Consider the following 16,452-nt stretch of genomic DNA (forward strand, 5'->3'; position numbering starts at 1 on the left):
ATTTCACAACTGGAGGTGTTAACTAAACAAAGCAGATCCTTTCAGAGTACATTTAAAATATATTGACCAAACTGAAAAGCTACAATGCAGAGCTATTATACGATATGACACAGGATGGGGCCTCCTGTTAGTCAGAGAAAATCAGAGGGAAATTAGAGGAGAAAAAAAATCAAATACTTTTTTGGCTGATAGATGCAAACTCACATTTTATGCAGTCAACCCATAATTATCGTTGAATACATGGGAACAAGTTAATGTCTGGACAAGTAAGCTGACAGAAAACAAGCTGGGCATAGAACATCCCAATGATCAACCACAGGTTACTTCTCGACAAACTTGCAGTACTGGAGTCAGTGTCCTCTCATAATCACCATCATACTCATTGAGTACGCTGACTGCCCCTGCTACCACAAAATAGGATAAAGGGCCTATGTAAGACTGAAATCATCTATATAACAGATAGCAGGGAGTACTTTCAAAACTTATCTAACGTCTAAATTCATTGAATGATTTTAAACTGCTCAGACTTTGCCATCTCTGTTTATGATAGTCATAGAGTTATACAGCACGGATAGAGGCCCTTCGGCCCATCGTGTCCGCGCCGGCCATCAAGCCCTGTCTACTCTAATCCCATATTCCAGCATTTGGTCCGTAGCCTTGTATGCTATGGCATTTCAAGTGCTCATCCAAATGCTTCTTGAATGTTGTGAGGGTTCCTGCCTCCACAACCCTTTCAGGCAGTGAGTTCCAGACTCCAACCACCCTCTGGGTGAAAAAGTTCTTTCTCAAATCCCCTCTAAACCTCCCGCCTTTTACCTTGAATCTATGTCCCCTTGTTATAGAACCCTCAACGAAGGGAAAAAGCTCCTTAGTATCCATCCTATCTGTGCCCCTCATAATTTTGTACACCTCAATCATGTCCCCCCTCAGCCTCCTCTGCTCCAAGGAAAACAAACCCAATCTTCCCAGTCTCTCTTCATAGCTGAAGCGCTCCAGCCCTGGTAACATCCTGGTGAATCTCCTCTGCACCCTCTCCAAAGCGATCACATCCTTCCTGTAGTGTGGCAACCAGAACTGCACACAGTACTCCAGCTGTGGCCTAACCAGTGTTTTATACAGCTCCATCATAACCTCCTTGCTCTTATATTCTATGCCTCGGCTAATAAAGGCAAGTATCCCATATGCCTTCTTTACCACCTTATCTACCTGTTCCGCCGCCTTCAGGGATCTGTGAACTTGCACACCAAGATCCCTCTGACCCTCTGTCTTGCCTAGGGTCCTCCCATTCATTGTGTATTCCCTTGCCTTGTTAGTCCCTCCAAAGTGCATCACCTCGCACTTTTCCGGGTTAAATTCCATTTGCCACTGTTCCGCCCATCTGACCAACCCATCTATATCGTCCTGCAGACTGAGGCTATCCTCCTCGCTATTTTCCACCCTACCAATTTTTGTATCATCAGTGAACTTACTGATCATACCTTTTACATTCATATCCAAGTCATTAATGTAGACCACAAACAGCAAGGGACCCAGCACCGATCCCTGTGGTACCCCATTGGCCACAGGCTTCCAGTCACAAAAACAACCTTCGACCATCACCCTCTGCCTTCTGCCACTAAGCCAGTTTTGTATCCAAAGTGCCAATGCACCCTGGATTCCATGGGCTCGTACCTTCTTGACCAGTCTCCTGTGGGGGACTTTATCGAAGGCCTTACTGAAATCCATGTATACCACATCCACTGCGTTACCCTCATCCACACGCCTAGTCACCCCCTCAAAAAATTCAATCAAATTAGTCAGACATGATCTTCCCTTGACAAAGCCATGTTGACTATCCCTGATTAATCCTTGCTTCTCCAAGTGGAGACTAATTTTGTCCTTCAGAATTTTTTCCAATAATTTTCCTACCACTGATGTTAGGCTCACTGGCCTGTAGTTCCCCGGTTTTTCCCTACTCCCCTTCTTGAATAATGGTACTACATTAGCGGTTCTCCAGTCCTCTGGCACATCCCCTGTGGCCAGAGAGGTTCTGAATATATGTGTCAGAGCCCCCGCAATCTCCTCATTTGCCTCACACAGTAGCCTGGGATACATTTCGTCCGGGCCTGGGGATTTATCCATTTTTAGGCCTGCTAAAACCGCCAATACCTCCTCCCGCTCGATGTTAATATGTTCGAGTATATCACAGTCCCCCTGCCGTATTTCTATGTCTACATCGTCCTTCTCCATAGTGAAAACAGATGCAAAAAATTCATTTAGAACCCCTCCTACATCTGCCGGCTCCACACACAGATTGCCATTTTTGTCCCTAATGGGCCCTATTTTTTCCCTAGTCATCCTCTTACCCTTAATATACTTATAAAACATCTTAGGATTTTCCTTTATTTTGCTCGCCAGTGTTATTTCATGGCCCCTCCTTGATCTCCTAATTTCTTTTTTAAGTATCCCCCTGCACTTTTTGTACTCCTCTATGACTCTAAACTGGTTGAGATACAGCAATTTCAAACAGGTGAGTGCTGATTGGAACTGAGGCCCAGGTTCAGCACATTGCTAGTTCTATCCCGAGAATCACATCACCACTGTTGCCGCAGTGCCTTATGACATTAATGTCTTATGACATTAATTATATTCTGACTTGTATCCCTCCCATTGGTATCTGTCATTCTATATATAAACCATCTGAATTCTTTCATTGGATTACAGCTTGTGACTCACTCCCAGTTACCTTTTATTCATTTATTTTCCAATTTTCTCCACTTCTCGCCTAAGGGTGGTGACTCATGACATTGGGCTCCACAGATGAATGCAGTTTCTGATACTTTGTCCAAATTATTATTCTTAATATTTGAGCCCAGATAATAAATGCTGGCAGGCCATTCAGTCACTAAGGGCATCACAGACTAGCTCAATTCATTCCTCACCTGATCTCCATACATGCATACTTTCCAGCAGGGATCACTCGTTAGTGATCAGGAACACCAATCCTGACTTTTCCTTCTCTAGTCCAACCATACCGAGGCCAGTTGGCCCACCCGCACCATTAAGCCAGCCAAGATCTACAAACCCAGCGTAAATCAGGGCTCTAATCCAGGGCCTTCTTAGTTGGTATGGCTCAGTACTGTGATTATGTGGTACATTTACCCACTCAGTCTTCATGGACCACATATGCATATTGATCTGATTGTCTATTATCTTCTTTCCACCATTAGCAGGTTCTTTTTAATTAGCAGATACTGTATAATGTTTTATTCTTCCTTTATAACGATAATTATAAATCATCATAATTATAATGACTTAATATGGTTTTATGGAGCTCAATGGACATGTTTGGTGACATGGCCGGGAACTCAGCATTCTGCAGTACACTAATTCTTTGTATAAACTTGACTCCATTTTTAAAATTCTATATAAAATCTCTGATTACTAACCAATGGTAGCTACTATATTAATTGTTCAGCGTGCTGTTTTATCTACATTAGATATATTGATTGTAAAAGTATTGTATGTTAGAAAATCATTCCAAATTTTATTTCAGGATGAGAATGATGGTAAGTACAGTTACATTTGTAACTGCCTAGAAATCCATTATCCACTTTCAAATTTATTTCTCTCTCTTTGAATTCAAACTAGATCGAGGTATAGCATTTCTTTTCACCTTTAGTAGCTGGGCTAAAATCCAGCCTAGATAGATGGAGTGAATACTTGCTTTCTCTGCTGGCTGCAAGTGATCTGTGATGATTTTGAGGCAGTCACAATCCAGTTCCTACTGGCATGGGCCAACACCCATAAAATCTGCCCGTAGCTGAGGAGAAATGGGCATGAAATTGGCAGACTCACAAGGATATATGTGATTTCTGGAAGGATTGGGCTTGAGGGGTAAACTGGTACTTTCTGGTTCAATGCTTTCTTATGTTCTGACAAGTGGCTGATATGAGAAATGGAAACATCACGATGGTACAGAAGGAGGTGGGCTTCCAGCATTGGGGTTAAGGCACATTGGTGAGACAAATGCCCTGAAATTGCGAGAGACAAGCCCAAAATTTACTTTAATAACTGCAAAATCAGAAACGCTGCTAAATGCCTGTGATCATTCAGGTCAAGTAGACGCTATGCCAGGAGTTGAGTCTCGCAATTTTAGAGTACAGGGAACTTTATCATGAGTCTAATCAATCTTGTACCTAACCCGGGAGCTCTTGATGGTAGCACTGGTGAATGGTGAAAATGTGTTCTATTCCTAGCATTGACATCCCTCTCTTTGTCGAATACAAAAAAAATCACCAAAAGATATCAATTTGAAAATCTCAATGATCATCATCAACTTTTGTAGAGTTATAACAATTTTTTAAATTATCCTCTGCCCCCTCATGAATTATTACCGTTTGTATGTTTCTCTGTTTTGGTCGAATAGTTTTAAACTGGAAAATCCATCATGAGAAATTGTGCCCCTCCCCTACTGTGCATTATCACATGATGCAAGTAATCAGTCCAACAAAACCACCAATGAGTAACAGTAGCATGGTCATGCCACAATTAGCTTTAACATGTAACACAGTAAATTGGTGGGATACAGGTTTCTTCGTCTCTCACACAGTTCTCCACTCATTGAAATGCCTCATTAATCTCAGGGGCTAAGTCCTTCCCAAGAGGAATCAAGACAAGAAAAATTGGATGGTAAGTCATTCTCCAAGGGCTGCCTTGCAAAATCTTGTAGTGGTTGGTTTCAAAGTAACATTGCTGAAAGCCTGAAATTAGGTTTCCTGCCTAGATTCTAGGCTCTAGTTGGTACAAAGCAACCCCACCGGGGAAGAAGTGAGAAATCTGATTTAAAAAGAAAGGGGGAGTATTACCTTGACCAAATTAAAACTCTACCAATACCCTTTTTATCATTAAGAGCTTGTGTTGCCTTTGCATTTCAAAACTTCATTTTTAACTGTTCTAATTTCCATACTTTTGCATTATTATTTTAAGATCTGGTGCCACACTTGTATAGAATTTTTTATTAGAAGCACCCCTCCCCCATTATGGGTCTTTCCTTCCCCCCACTGCACCATTGCCAGACTTGCAGGGAAGAAAATAATCTATGTCCACATTTCCATCAATTCAGCCTCAAACCAAGCAATAGGAAGCTCACTTTGTCTCCCTCCATAAAGAAGTGTTTCACCTGAATGGACTGACTGGAATTGGGAACTCACAATTTGAGAAAATTGTAGGGAAAAACTTGCATCTCCTAGTTCTGTGGCACAGGTTATTCGTACATTTTTGCACTGTCACCAGGTGCCTTTTTAAGTGGTTAGACAAATCTAAGTTATGTGACATCAATTTTGATATGCTGTTTAGTGATGTGAAATCACACTTTACTTACACATAACTCTTTTCACTGTTCTTAGGAAGAAAAAGAAGTGCATTCGGTACATGCAAGGAGAAGCCAGGTGCACCAGCCCAATTTCTTCAGATGGAAGTATGATGGACTGTCCTTCCTCTCCTTCTAATGCACTCCAGCCTTCAGCAGAAACTTCAGCCAAGCTTGCTAACTCTGCAGACTTAGCGCAACAAGCGCAGCCAAACCCAATCTCTTTCTCTGCTCATCCTCAGCCTAACACAAATCTAACAGGACTTTCTATACCATTTACACCAGACTCTCAACAATATAATAGTACTTTACTGAACATCCCACACCAGCATACGATGTCAAGATAATGGGCAACTTCTACCATCATCACTAATTGATTAGTAGCATCCTAGTGCATGAGTATGGAGATTCCATGGTGCCTTTAACCAGGCTCAACCAGTGTAGTGCACATTCAAAGAACAAGTGGCTCTGAAGTGCATTTAAACTTTGGCATCATATCAAGACACAAAACAAAATCAGATTCTACTCTTTCAAGATTTTCCAATGAGGAACATTGGACGTTTGAAACAATATGCAAGATGTCATTTAAAGTGTTCCTAGCAGTCTTTATTTTGATTGTTCCATATATGATGGAGTTCAAAACTATCAAAAGTTCAAATATCCAATCAATTTATTTATGGTCATTTAACCAACAAAACTAGGCTTCTTCCTAGTTAGTGCTTTTAGTTGGGGTGCTGTTTATCTTTGTATATGCCAGTATATATAAATACATTCCTCATTCCCACAGTCCTGTGGCAGAGCAAGTTGTCTCCTTCCTCCACCTGTAGCAATGGAGGCAATTCTGATTTGGGCTTTATGAATTCATCCAATCTTGGATATTTTACAATGTTTGCCACCAAAGAAATTTTCCTGGTCTTCTTCCTCAAGTCAAGAGCATTCTGATTTGGTATTGTTTTCAGCACTAACTAGATTCGTTTAATTAGCATTAGTTTATATTAATCCTACAGTCCATAAAATGTTATGTAGCTGTATTTAATTGGTCATGGGAGCATTATCTCTTCATAGACAGGGTCTATTGGTCAATACCCTTTAAGAAAAGGTAAACATAGATGGCTACGCTTTTCAGATGGTTTTGTTAGTTGAGGTTTGACCCTATCCCTCATCTACCCTCAGTAGCTGGACACACGTGTACTCCAAGTGGATATATTCATCAGATATAATCACTGTTGATTATATGTGCTTCAGGTGTTATAGTGGAAGAGGCTGTTGTATCTCATTTCTCCTCTGAGACATCGTAGTAAGGCCAGGGCTAGAGATGGCCAAAGTCTAATTTGGATACTTAAACTTTCTGTGTAATGTTACTTCTTAAATATCCTAATTTGCTTAAATTTCATTACATTTAGAAGTGTACTATTGAAATCTGATGCAATTTGATGGGCCTACAAAAATGGATTTGTTTTTTTTTAACTTCCGTTTCTAATTTTTAATCAAGTTGCAGTACATGGTGAATAGATTACATTTTTGTCATTTTGATTTTTGAGTGCATTACTTCTACAGCTAAGTACTGTCCTGTAAAATTTATAAATCTTAGTTGTGTGGCAAACTTGAAAAATCAAAAGTGGATGGAGCCTGGAAGCTTGAAATGGGAGGGAGAGGACTCACTTCAGATGAGCCAGTAAATCAATGTCTATGATTCTCAATCCAGGCATTATATTTGACAAATGGGCTGTGGAATAGCTCCATCTCCCAGCTCCACCCTTCTAGGTGTAATTCATACATTTGTCATCAACAGCTATATCCTATTTTTGAATGCACTGCTATGTTTAAAAAAAAACATATGTATTTATTTGCATTACACATTTATTTGCATTATATTCAACAGTTCTTACCTTTGAGCAGCCCAGAGTTTGTTCCTCCTTCTCCCAATATCCTCCCAGCCAGGTCTGGTAGTGTTGAAGAGAGACATTACATATGAGCTTTCCATTACTTCCTTTGTGACCAGGGGTGAACTGGCCATATAGGAACTCAGGAGATTCCATAACGTTATTATTGGCTCCTTCCTTTTTCCGTGAGAACTGTGAAGAATCTTGCACCCTTTTGAGGGAGTCAGTCCACCCCTGTTTGTGATTATTTAGCTCAGAGGAATCTTCTGCTTTTCCTTCACAAGCTCCATGAGTTCACTAATTACAGGTGCACAAAGCATTTGGACACACTGGGCCAAGATTAAGTCAAACTAAATGTTAGAAATGTCATACCAGCCTCTATTAGTGAGGTCCTATTGGGACAGGGTAGCATAGTGGGTTAGAACATAACCTTCTCAACTTCAATCTGGGTTTGAATCCAGCCGAGATTAATGAGTTGAGAAACTCCTCTCATTTGCAGCTAAACTGATGCTGTGGGAAATGAGTCTGCGGCAGTCTCAGCCCATTTGTAAAAAAATCAGACTTTCTACATTGTTATTAAACTGAGAATCTCAATCAGAGAGCCCATAAGATTGACTGCTGTGAGAAATGGAAGTGTTTCACTAGTTCACAGGGGTGTGCTTTTCTGAGATGTGGGTTAAGGAACATTGTTGGAAAGAATAAAGAGAGCTTTACCTTGTACCTTACACCTGGCACTGAGTGTGAAAAGTAAAATATAATATTCCATTCTCCAGCATTGACCTCCCACACCTAGTGAGCATAAAAACAAAGCAATTTGTGATTTCCTCAACTACAGTGCAACGTTTAGTCCAATGAGGGAAATATACTTATAGCAACTATCTATGGCATTTGCAAGATCTCATTTAATGTAGCAGGCCTTATGGACGACCTACTGAGCTCCAGATTTGAATCAAAACCTGACACTTGCGCATCTCCTCCCCCTCTCTTTCCCCATGCTGAGTTTTATTTGTTAAGAGTATGTGAAGAGTAAAATGAATCGATAAAGATATTTTTGTCTGAAGTATAGCACCTGAAAAAATTTATTTTAAATAATAATGATTGCTTTCTATGTGTATTACATTGGTTGATGGGTCTTTCCATTGTTATTAAAAGACTGCTTTTCAGGCAGTTAAAAATTAGCATTTATACTGTCAAACAGATAAATGAGGTCAATATTTGACCTGGATGTTACTTTTATGAAGCCCTGAAATGGTCAAACAATCACCTAGTTTTGTTATTATTTCATTTTCTTGCCTATTTGTATAAAAAAATTGAGAAAAAAACCCACAAAAAATATATAAATATGAGACTCGATGCTTTTGCTTTTCTGTGTGTGTATTTCAGGCTGTTGTAATATTTTCATGAGTTAAATTTTTAGGGGATTAAAAAGAAAAGTAGAAATGGACAGGGATTTTATAACAGTTATATTATTTAGTATTTCCCACCAAGTATTGTTTCGCCCTCAGTGACAAGAAAGCAAAAAAAATTTTTCAGCTGTTTTTTTTTTCTTCACATCAAGGCGTGTTTGCATTTTTGTAGAAAACTGCTTTCAGAGACGTAGATGTCTTACCCCTTCAACAATGTAATTACAGTCCAAGCAAAATGCCAGTAACACAATGTCAACCCCCATGTTAAGAAACAACCAAAAATTGTAAGTAAGTAGAAGGGAACAAATCATTGAAAACTGTACTATTTGCTGAAAAAAATAAAAAAAAATTTTGATTGCAGTAAAGTATGCAGTACGGATAGATCTGTTGTTTTATTTCTGTGCTTCGTCATTGCTTTACACATTTTCTCATCTTTGTCAAATGCCTTGTAGCAGATGTTTGAGGGGAATGAATAATCCCCACAGCCTTCCACAGTATGATGCCAAAACACACAAAATATCTCCAAAACTAAATATTTGACTCATTGAATTTATTTCGTATTTTGTTGTCTTGTGGGTTCCCCCACTTTCCAAACATTCTCCTCCCCATCCCAGTGAAGTGCTAACTAGAGCTAAATTTTTTGCCTGCATCTGCAGTCGGAAGTGCTTCACCTGATGTATTTCTGGACATATTCACGTGTGTGGTGCATTTGCTACCAAGGCCAGCCATGAAGTGGAAAATGACAATTGTTCTCTGTGCATGCATGATGCATTTTGTGCCATGCTCAGTAGCCATCAGGGGCAAAACTATGCCGGTTTCAGACATAAGATAATTAGGGAAATAAGAGGATGGTACCAAAAATAGTTGGGAATTCTACATTATTGTCTTGTTGGTCTAAGCCTGAGATGACTGTAAAAGTCAACCTGTACAGTGATAGGAGGTAGGATATGAGTACCATGGAGAGGTAGGATATGAGTTCACACCTGCAGCTTTCTCATAAGGCAAGTTCCATCTGACATAGTAAGCTCATTTTTGTGGGCCCAGATATAATAACTAATTCTGCTTTTTTTATTTTCATTCATAAAATTACATATTCATGAAGTTGCTGCACAGCTTTATTCTGTGAAATTGGCAGGATAATACACTGGTCCACTGGGATTGTTGACCCTGGAGATCAGCTGTGCCAGGTACTTGGCACTCGTAGAGTTGGATCAGAGCTTTGGTCTAGCGCCTGCTGTAAACTTTTGCCCCTTCCTATGTTGATATGCTTTTGTTCTCCCTAGGGAGTGATCTTGGTGCTTGTGTGGGTGAAGGAATGATCTCAGTGTATAAGCCTCCAGGGAGACGTCTTAAGCTCCATGTGGAGCATGTATATCACCTATTCTACTTGGTATTGTGGAAAGGATTGCCTTTCACTATAATGAGATGATGTACCTCCTTACAGCCAACTTGAGAAGTATCCTAGTACGAATGTTCTACAGGGGGAAGGGATTGCTTTTCAGTGCTTAGGCCCAGCAAACATGTGCTGGGTCTGCAGGCTAATCATAATCCTTATGGCTTTCTGTACTATTACCCAAAACATGTGTAGCATTGTACATCTCTAACCACACTCAAAGAAATGTTAATGTTAATCATAATTCATTGAGGATCTAACTGATTTTTAAAAGGAGTCCTGATGGTGAGCCTACCATCTTGAAAATGCATAGGCCACAATCCCACCATGCTGATCCTGCTGGAGTTTGTGGGGCCAATGAGAGGGCACCTCATTTGCTTGGGGCTGGTGGTTGTGTGCGCCGCTACAGGCGCATCTCCTAGACATGCCCCCCACCCTTAGAGACCCTAAGCAATCCTTCCTCCACCCCCTCCATTCCCTGTATAAGGGAACCAATCCATAAAATCTCATCATATACCAGGTCCCTTATGCACCCGGCCCAACCCCTACTAGTAAGAAGCCTTGTAAGGGAAGGAGGCACCTCCCCCTACAAAGCCGAGGGGAATTCCCAACTAAAGTCAGAACCCAGTGTATCCGGTCACTGCTGTTTATGCTGCCTCTCTGGGCGTTTTTCTGGTCTCTTGCTGTATCTACAACAGGAGACAATGAGAACCACCATGGAATTTCAGGGCCTTTGTCTTTAAATTAGTGCCCTCACCAAGACCCTCGCTTTAAGCCTAAATGAGTCTCGGAAAACTCAGGACTGATTTCCATTTTGGGCAGGCAACAGATAGGTGGAGTGATCATAGCGCCCGCCTGAAGTTCTTGGCAAGAGGCCGAAGCCATTTTGATGACCAGGCATCATCTGCGTAATATTGACGAGCTGCAAGGGCTGAACTAGCACTTAGAGGCAGCTCACCAACTGGGGGAGCGGGAAATCCACTGGCTCCTCCGTGGAGGGAGGGAGGAGACAATCAATGTGGGGCGACAACAATGTGGCCCCACAAAAATCAGTGCCACAGAGGTTTCGCCACATTTTCTGAGCAGCTTGCAGCGCTCTCTTGAAGGACTGCTGGTTAGATCGCTCTATGCCTAGTACCAATGAGCAGAGTGTGCACGGACTCCAATTTGCATATTACAAGTCGGCTCCCATGTAAAACAGATGGGCGCGCTAGCCATGTATTTCCAGCATAGGTCAGAAATGGCGACGAGCAGATCAGACGCGGGAATGGGGCGGTAAGTGGAATCCTGCAATTTTCAAAGCGCTACGGCCCAGTTCCCACCCGATGGAGGCCACGGAAATCGGTCTAAGCCTGTTTAAAAAATTAATTAAGAAGTCAACATCATTTGTTCTGTCCGAACATGAATACAGTTGATGCACAACATAAAAGAATGTTTTTTATGTAAATAGTAATTTAAAACAAAGTGCTACTTTTATAAGATTTATTTGTGTAGAGTTACAGTGATTTCCCCCTCTTTAAACTGGAGCTGTGTCTCCATGTTTCAGTGATGTAACAAAGGAGATGATACATCAAAGTGCTATCCCGCACTATAGCAGACTCAATTTATGATTTCACTCTTCACAAGACAGGTACAGATAAGGTAGACCATTCTTTATTTCATCCATCTAGACAAACCCTACAGGCCTCCACAAGAAGGGTCTTGAAAGAAGAGAGAGAGGTGGAGATGCAGAGTAGGTGGGGGCGAGAATTAGAGATCATGAGGCCTAGGCGGCTAATGGCATGGTCAACAATGATTGGGTGAAGGGAGGTGGGGCTGAACAAGAGGCCAAAGTCAGAGGAACGGAGAGTTCAGGGTCGAGGGGTTTGTAGCGCTGGAGAAGGTTATGGAGATAGGGAGAGGCAAAGCCATAGAGAGATTTAAATACAAGGATGAGAATTTTAAATTTGAGGCATGGGTGATCAGGAGCTAATGTTGGTCAACGAGGACTGGGGAGATGGATGAGTGGGACTTTGTGCAAGGTAGGATGTGGGCAGCAAAGTTTTGGATGAGCTAAAGTTTATGGAGGATGGCAAGCCCCACCCCCCTCCCCAGGAGACCCTTGGAGTAATTGAGTCTGGAAGTAACAAAGGCACGGTGAGGGTTTGAGTGCCAGATGGGCCATGGTTGTGGCAGAGGCAGACAATGTTATGCAGATGGAAGTGGTCAGTCTTCGTGATGGAGAGGATGTGGGGTCAGAAGCTCAGCGTGGGGGTCAAAACAAATGTTGAGGTTGCAAAGAGTCTGAATCAGGCTGAGATAATGGCCAGGAAGGGGCGTGTCGATGGTACGAAGTTTGTCGTGAGGGCCAAAAACAATAACTAAACAATGTTTAGCTGGAGGAAAATGTGCCTTATTCAAGACTGAATGTTGGAGAAGTAGTCTAGTATTAGAGAGATAAGAAAGGTGGTGGAGAGGTACAGCTGAGTATCATCAGTGTACATGTGGAAGCTGACCCCATATCTGTGGATGATGTCACACAGAGCAACGTGTAGACGAGGAAGAGGAGGGGGCCAAGGATGGAACCATGGAGGGGCTCCAGAGGTAATGATGCGGCAGCGTGAATAGAAATCATTGCAGGAGATTCTGTGGCTATGATTGGACAGATAGGAATGGAACCAGGTGAGGGCAGTCCCATCTAGCTGGACAATGGAGGAGAGGCGTTGGGGAGCGGGGGGGGATGGTGTGGTCAACCATGTCAAAGGTTGCAGAGAGGTCGAGGAGGATGAGAAGGAATAATACACCATGTCACAGTCACAAAAGAATATCATTCATGACTTTGGTTAGGTTCATTTAGATATTGTGTGGATGGGAGGATGGAAATCTGTTGCAAGAGAAAGGGGCATGGATCTGAAAGGCAACAGCATGTTCATGGATTTTGGAGAGGAAAGGAAAATTGGAGATGGGGGTGGTAGTTTTTATGGGTTTCACCTCTTCTTTCACTGCCATCTTGCTGTTATGGTACTGAAAAAATATTTGTACTGTTATGCTTAGATTAAGCTGTAATGCTTTTTTCAAGTTATCTCTTTGCTTCTCTGATCACCTTTTTAACGTTACTGCAATTTCTTGTATTCATCTCGTGAGCCCCTTCGCTCATCTCCCTGTAGAATTTGCACATCATTTTTCATCCTCTCAATTTTACTTTGTTTGTTGATGCATTTCAGGTCATGTTTGTTTAGTCAGCGCTTGTTGGTTTTGGGAAGGTATTCATCCTGCATCCTCAGCATTATGCATTTGAGGGTGCTTTCATTTTGCTGTTTGTGGGAATTTGCTGCGTACAAATTGGCTGCCCTGTTTGACAACATTCAAAACATTTCAAAGTATTCTATTAGTTATAAAGTTCTTTGGGGCATTTTAAGAATTTGAAAAGGTGCTATATAAATGTAAGTTACTTCTTTCCCCCAAAATTTATGTAAACTCATGGTGCAGATATAATTTGTGTTCTAAATCCACCCTTCCAGCAGTTTTAGGTGGTTATTTTGTCACCTTCATCACTTGTATTCACTTTCAAAACGGCAATCGTTGCCCCTTAATGATACTTCGACTTCCATGTTCTACATTCCTTGATTGCTGTGAATTGTTAATGTGTTAATCTGTATGAAACTTCACCATCAGATGGCAGCATCTGACCAAACAAACTGCAAAAACTCGTTAATGAAGTTTTGCAGCGCAACAGCTCCCTCTAGCCTCATCAATCTTTGCATAGCGCTATGAGAGCAACTGAACTAAAGCTAGAAACAAAAGGCACGCATGTGATTGACAGAATAGTGGCATGGGATGTGCTGCCAATTCAAATCATTGTAGAATGAAAATCTTTATTAAAATTAATTTGGTGCTTGTGATCCCCTGATTAGAGAATTCCTGAATTCAGACATATTGCTGAAATTACCCCCAACGCCAGAGAGAGGAAGAATCAGAGTCACCCTCACACCTCTGACACACCTGCTAGTGGTTGGCTATTAAGCAGTGTTGCAGAAGCCTGTCCGATTTCTTGGTTGCAGATCATATCTACTGGAAGGAAAACAGGAAAGTGGAGAGGAGAGGGAGATACTAGCTCAAAGTAAAATCTCACACAAAGAAAAAGCAATGTGTAATTCACTTTACTGAAACGATAAACAATTACTCTATTTGTACATTATATGTGGCTTGGTTGCAATTTTACCATAATTGTTCTTTTACAAATATTTTAATCCAGTTTTAACATTTGCTGTAGCCTCAGTTCTACCTGTCTCAACCACCTCTGGTCTCCCAAGTTCAGGTGCAATGGCAAACATTACAACGAACTTACTAACTCTGTCCGTGTATATTGCACTATCCTGGAAATCAGGGTCAATCTGCAATGGGTTGAAATTAGGAAGCTGCGTCTTCCTCACACAACGAAGTGAAGCCATCTGGTAATCCTGGCTTAAATTTAGGAAAGTTACGTCAATTTTGAAATATTGAGTTCCAGCCGATGATCCAGTGGGTAAATGCAGCACGTATTGTAATACTAAGCCATACAGACCAGGAAGGACTCAGGTTCATCCCTAGTCTGTGCTATTAGCTGATCGCAGTTAGGTGCTACAATTAGTTCCTGATTGCTGTAGTGTGACCAGCACTGGAAAGCACAATCTGTACTCACTTGATGTCCACAAGTCTGGACTGGGCTGTGATGCTCCTCACAGTCAAACGGCTTGCCGATACACCTCTTCGAGATTTACACACGAAGAATGGCTAATTCTAACGCAAAACTGCTCGTTAGCATGATTCAGTGGGAATGAATTTCTGCAGGGATTGTCCCAATCGCCTGTCATGTTTACGCCATTTTCCGAGGTTTCTACAACTGTTCTGCCAAGGTTGGACGAGCGAGAGAACTACCACAAAAATTCACCCCGTGATTTCAGAAATGGAGGGCAGAAAACTGAAAAAATAATCAGATTTAATATTTATGGTGGTTATTCTAACATCTAAAATTATTTTTCCTTCTATTTCATGAGTAATTCTCCAAATAGGGTAGGTGCAAAACTGTCACCAGCCTTGCCATTACTACTTCTTACATGGGTGAGAGAGTGAACCTGATAACTTGGGACTCCAGATACCCTCCATTCACGCCTCTTCTTTTCCACCAATAGTATAATCAATATCAGTAGCTTGCTACTTGAGAATGGCCAGGGATAAACCCTGTTTCAGTGCACCAGAACATCCACGTTACAAGATAGTGTTTTCAAACCACAAGTGAGAAAGACAGTCCCCCACAATGCTACAAATTAGCCCATGACCAGTGGCTTCCAGCACTGTCTAAAACACACAAAATGTCATTGCACACTGGTGGAAAAAAAACACAATCACCAGCATTACACCATTAGTGTAAACTTACACATTTGCTAAATTTCTCTGGAAGAAACAGGTGGAATTTCAATTCAGTTATTATATTTTATACTGGTTTCCCAAGAATGAAATGAGTGTTACTATGCAATAATGGAGATTAAGAAACCTATATTAGCACAGGGATGTCGTGTGTGGTACTGATCTGGTGCGTACAGTACTGTTTCTTTTGTCACAATCAAGTATAGGGTACTGCACAACAGCAGAAACCTGATACATCAACAAATTGACAAAAACAGTAATTCCCTGTGCTGAGCTGTCCATTAGCCAGGGCAGGAATGGGTGCTACAATTGGCACCAGTGCCTTTGGGCTCTGAATGAGGTAGCGGGGTGGGGAGTGTGAAAAAGATCATCAAGGGTTTCTGTTCCTAATTGCTATCCGGTGAGCTCGTGCAAAATTGTGGGTACCTTTTAGCTCCTCCTTGACAGCATCAACAGATAGGCTCTCCCATGCTTAATTCCCTTTATTTGAATCTGTTCTCCCAGTCACCATAGGAAATCAATAGAGCAAGAGGCTGGCCTCACAAGAACATGTGCAGCTTTCCTTCTCCCAAGGGGCTGCCTGGACTTTGGTCAGTGCTTCCTTCCACCAAAGCATGAGAGGGGGGATACCTCTATCCAACAACTATGAAAGCACAGCAAGCTCTGAGAAACATTACTCTTTTTTAAATTGGTATTTATCAAATTAATTATATATTTGTATTTTAACTACTACTTCAATCATACAATTCCATTAAAAACTGCAGGTTAGTGCAGAGTTCACATTAAATCATCAATGTGCTCCACCAGTATGGTAGGACACAAACATTTGCAGCTCCACACATGGTAAATCAAAAGTGTGTGTCATGCCTTGAAAAGGCAATTCCAAGTTAAGAATATAGCAATTCCCCATGGGGGAGGGAGAGAAAGCACAACAGGGTATCCTCTAAAACGGCTGTAGTAATGGCTTCAACCCATCAATACCTCATTTTGGAAAATTCTGATGTGTAATAATGAAATAATCATATAAAACATGGA

General features: G+C 41.4%; 1 protein-coding gene across 9 annotated transcripts in view; it reads left to right on the forward strand.

The window, feature by feature from the left end:
* The window catches only part of tcf7 (transcription factor 7), a 172,323-nt gene extending 166,768 nt beyond the window's left edge, over window positions 1-5,555 (forward strand). For 7 of the 9 annotated variants that reach the window (XM_067996174.1, XM_067996178.1, XM_067996179.1 and 4 more), the window contains one exon: window positions 5,388-5,473. Coding sequence is in view for 2 of the 9 variants with exons in the window: in XM_067996177.1 (XP_067852278.1) it covers window positions 5,388-5,464 (77 nt within the window). In the remaining 7 variants the exon portion in view is untranslated. Of the gene's footprint in view, window positions 1-5,387 lie in introns of all 9 variants that reach the window. The other 2 variants (XM_067996177.1, XM_067996182.1) reach the window with 1 other exon arrangement.
* Window positions 5,556-16,452: the final 10,897 nt, after the last annotated feature.

The sequence above is a fragment of the Heptranchias perlo genome, chromosome 14 (genome assembly GCF_035084215.1).
Source record: "Heptranchias perlo isolate sHepPer1 chromosome 14, sHepPer1.hap1, whole genome shotgun sequence".
Taxonomy (NCBI): Eukaryota; Metazoa; Chordata; class Chondrichthyes; order Hexanchiformes; family Hexanchidae; genus Heptranchias; species Heptranchias perlo.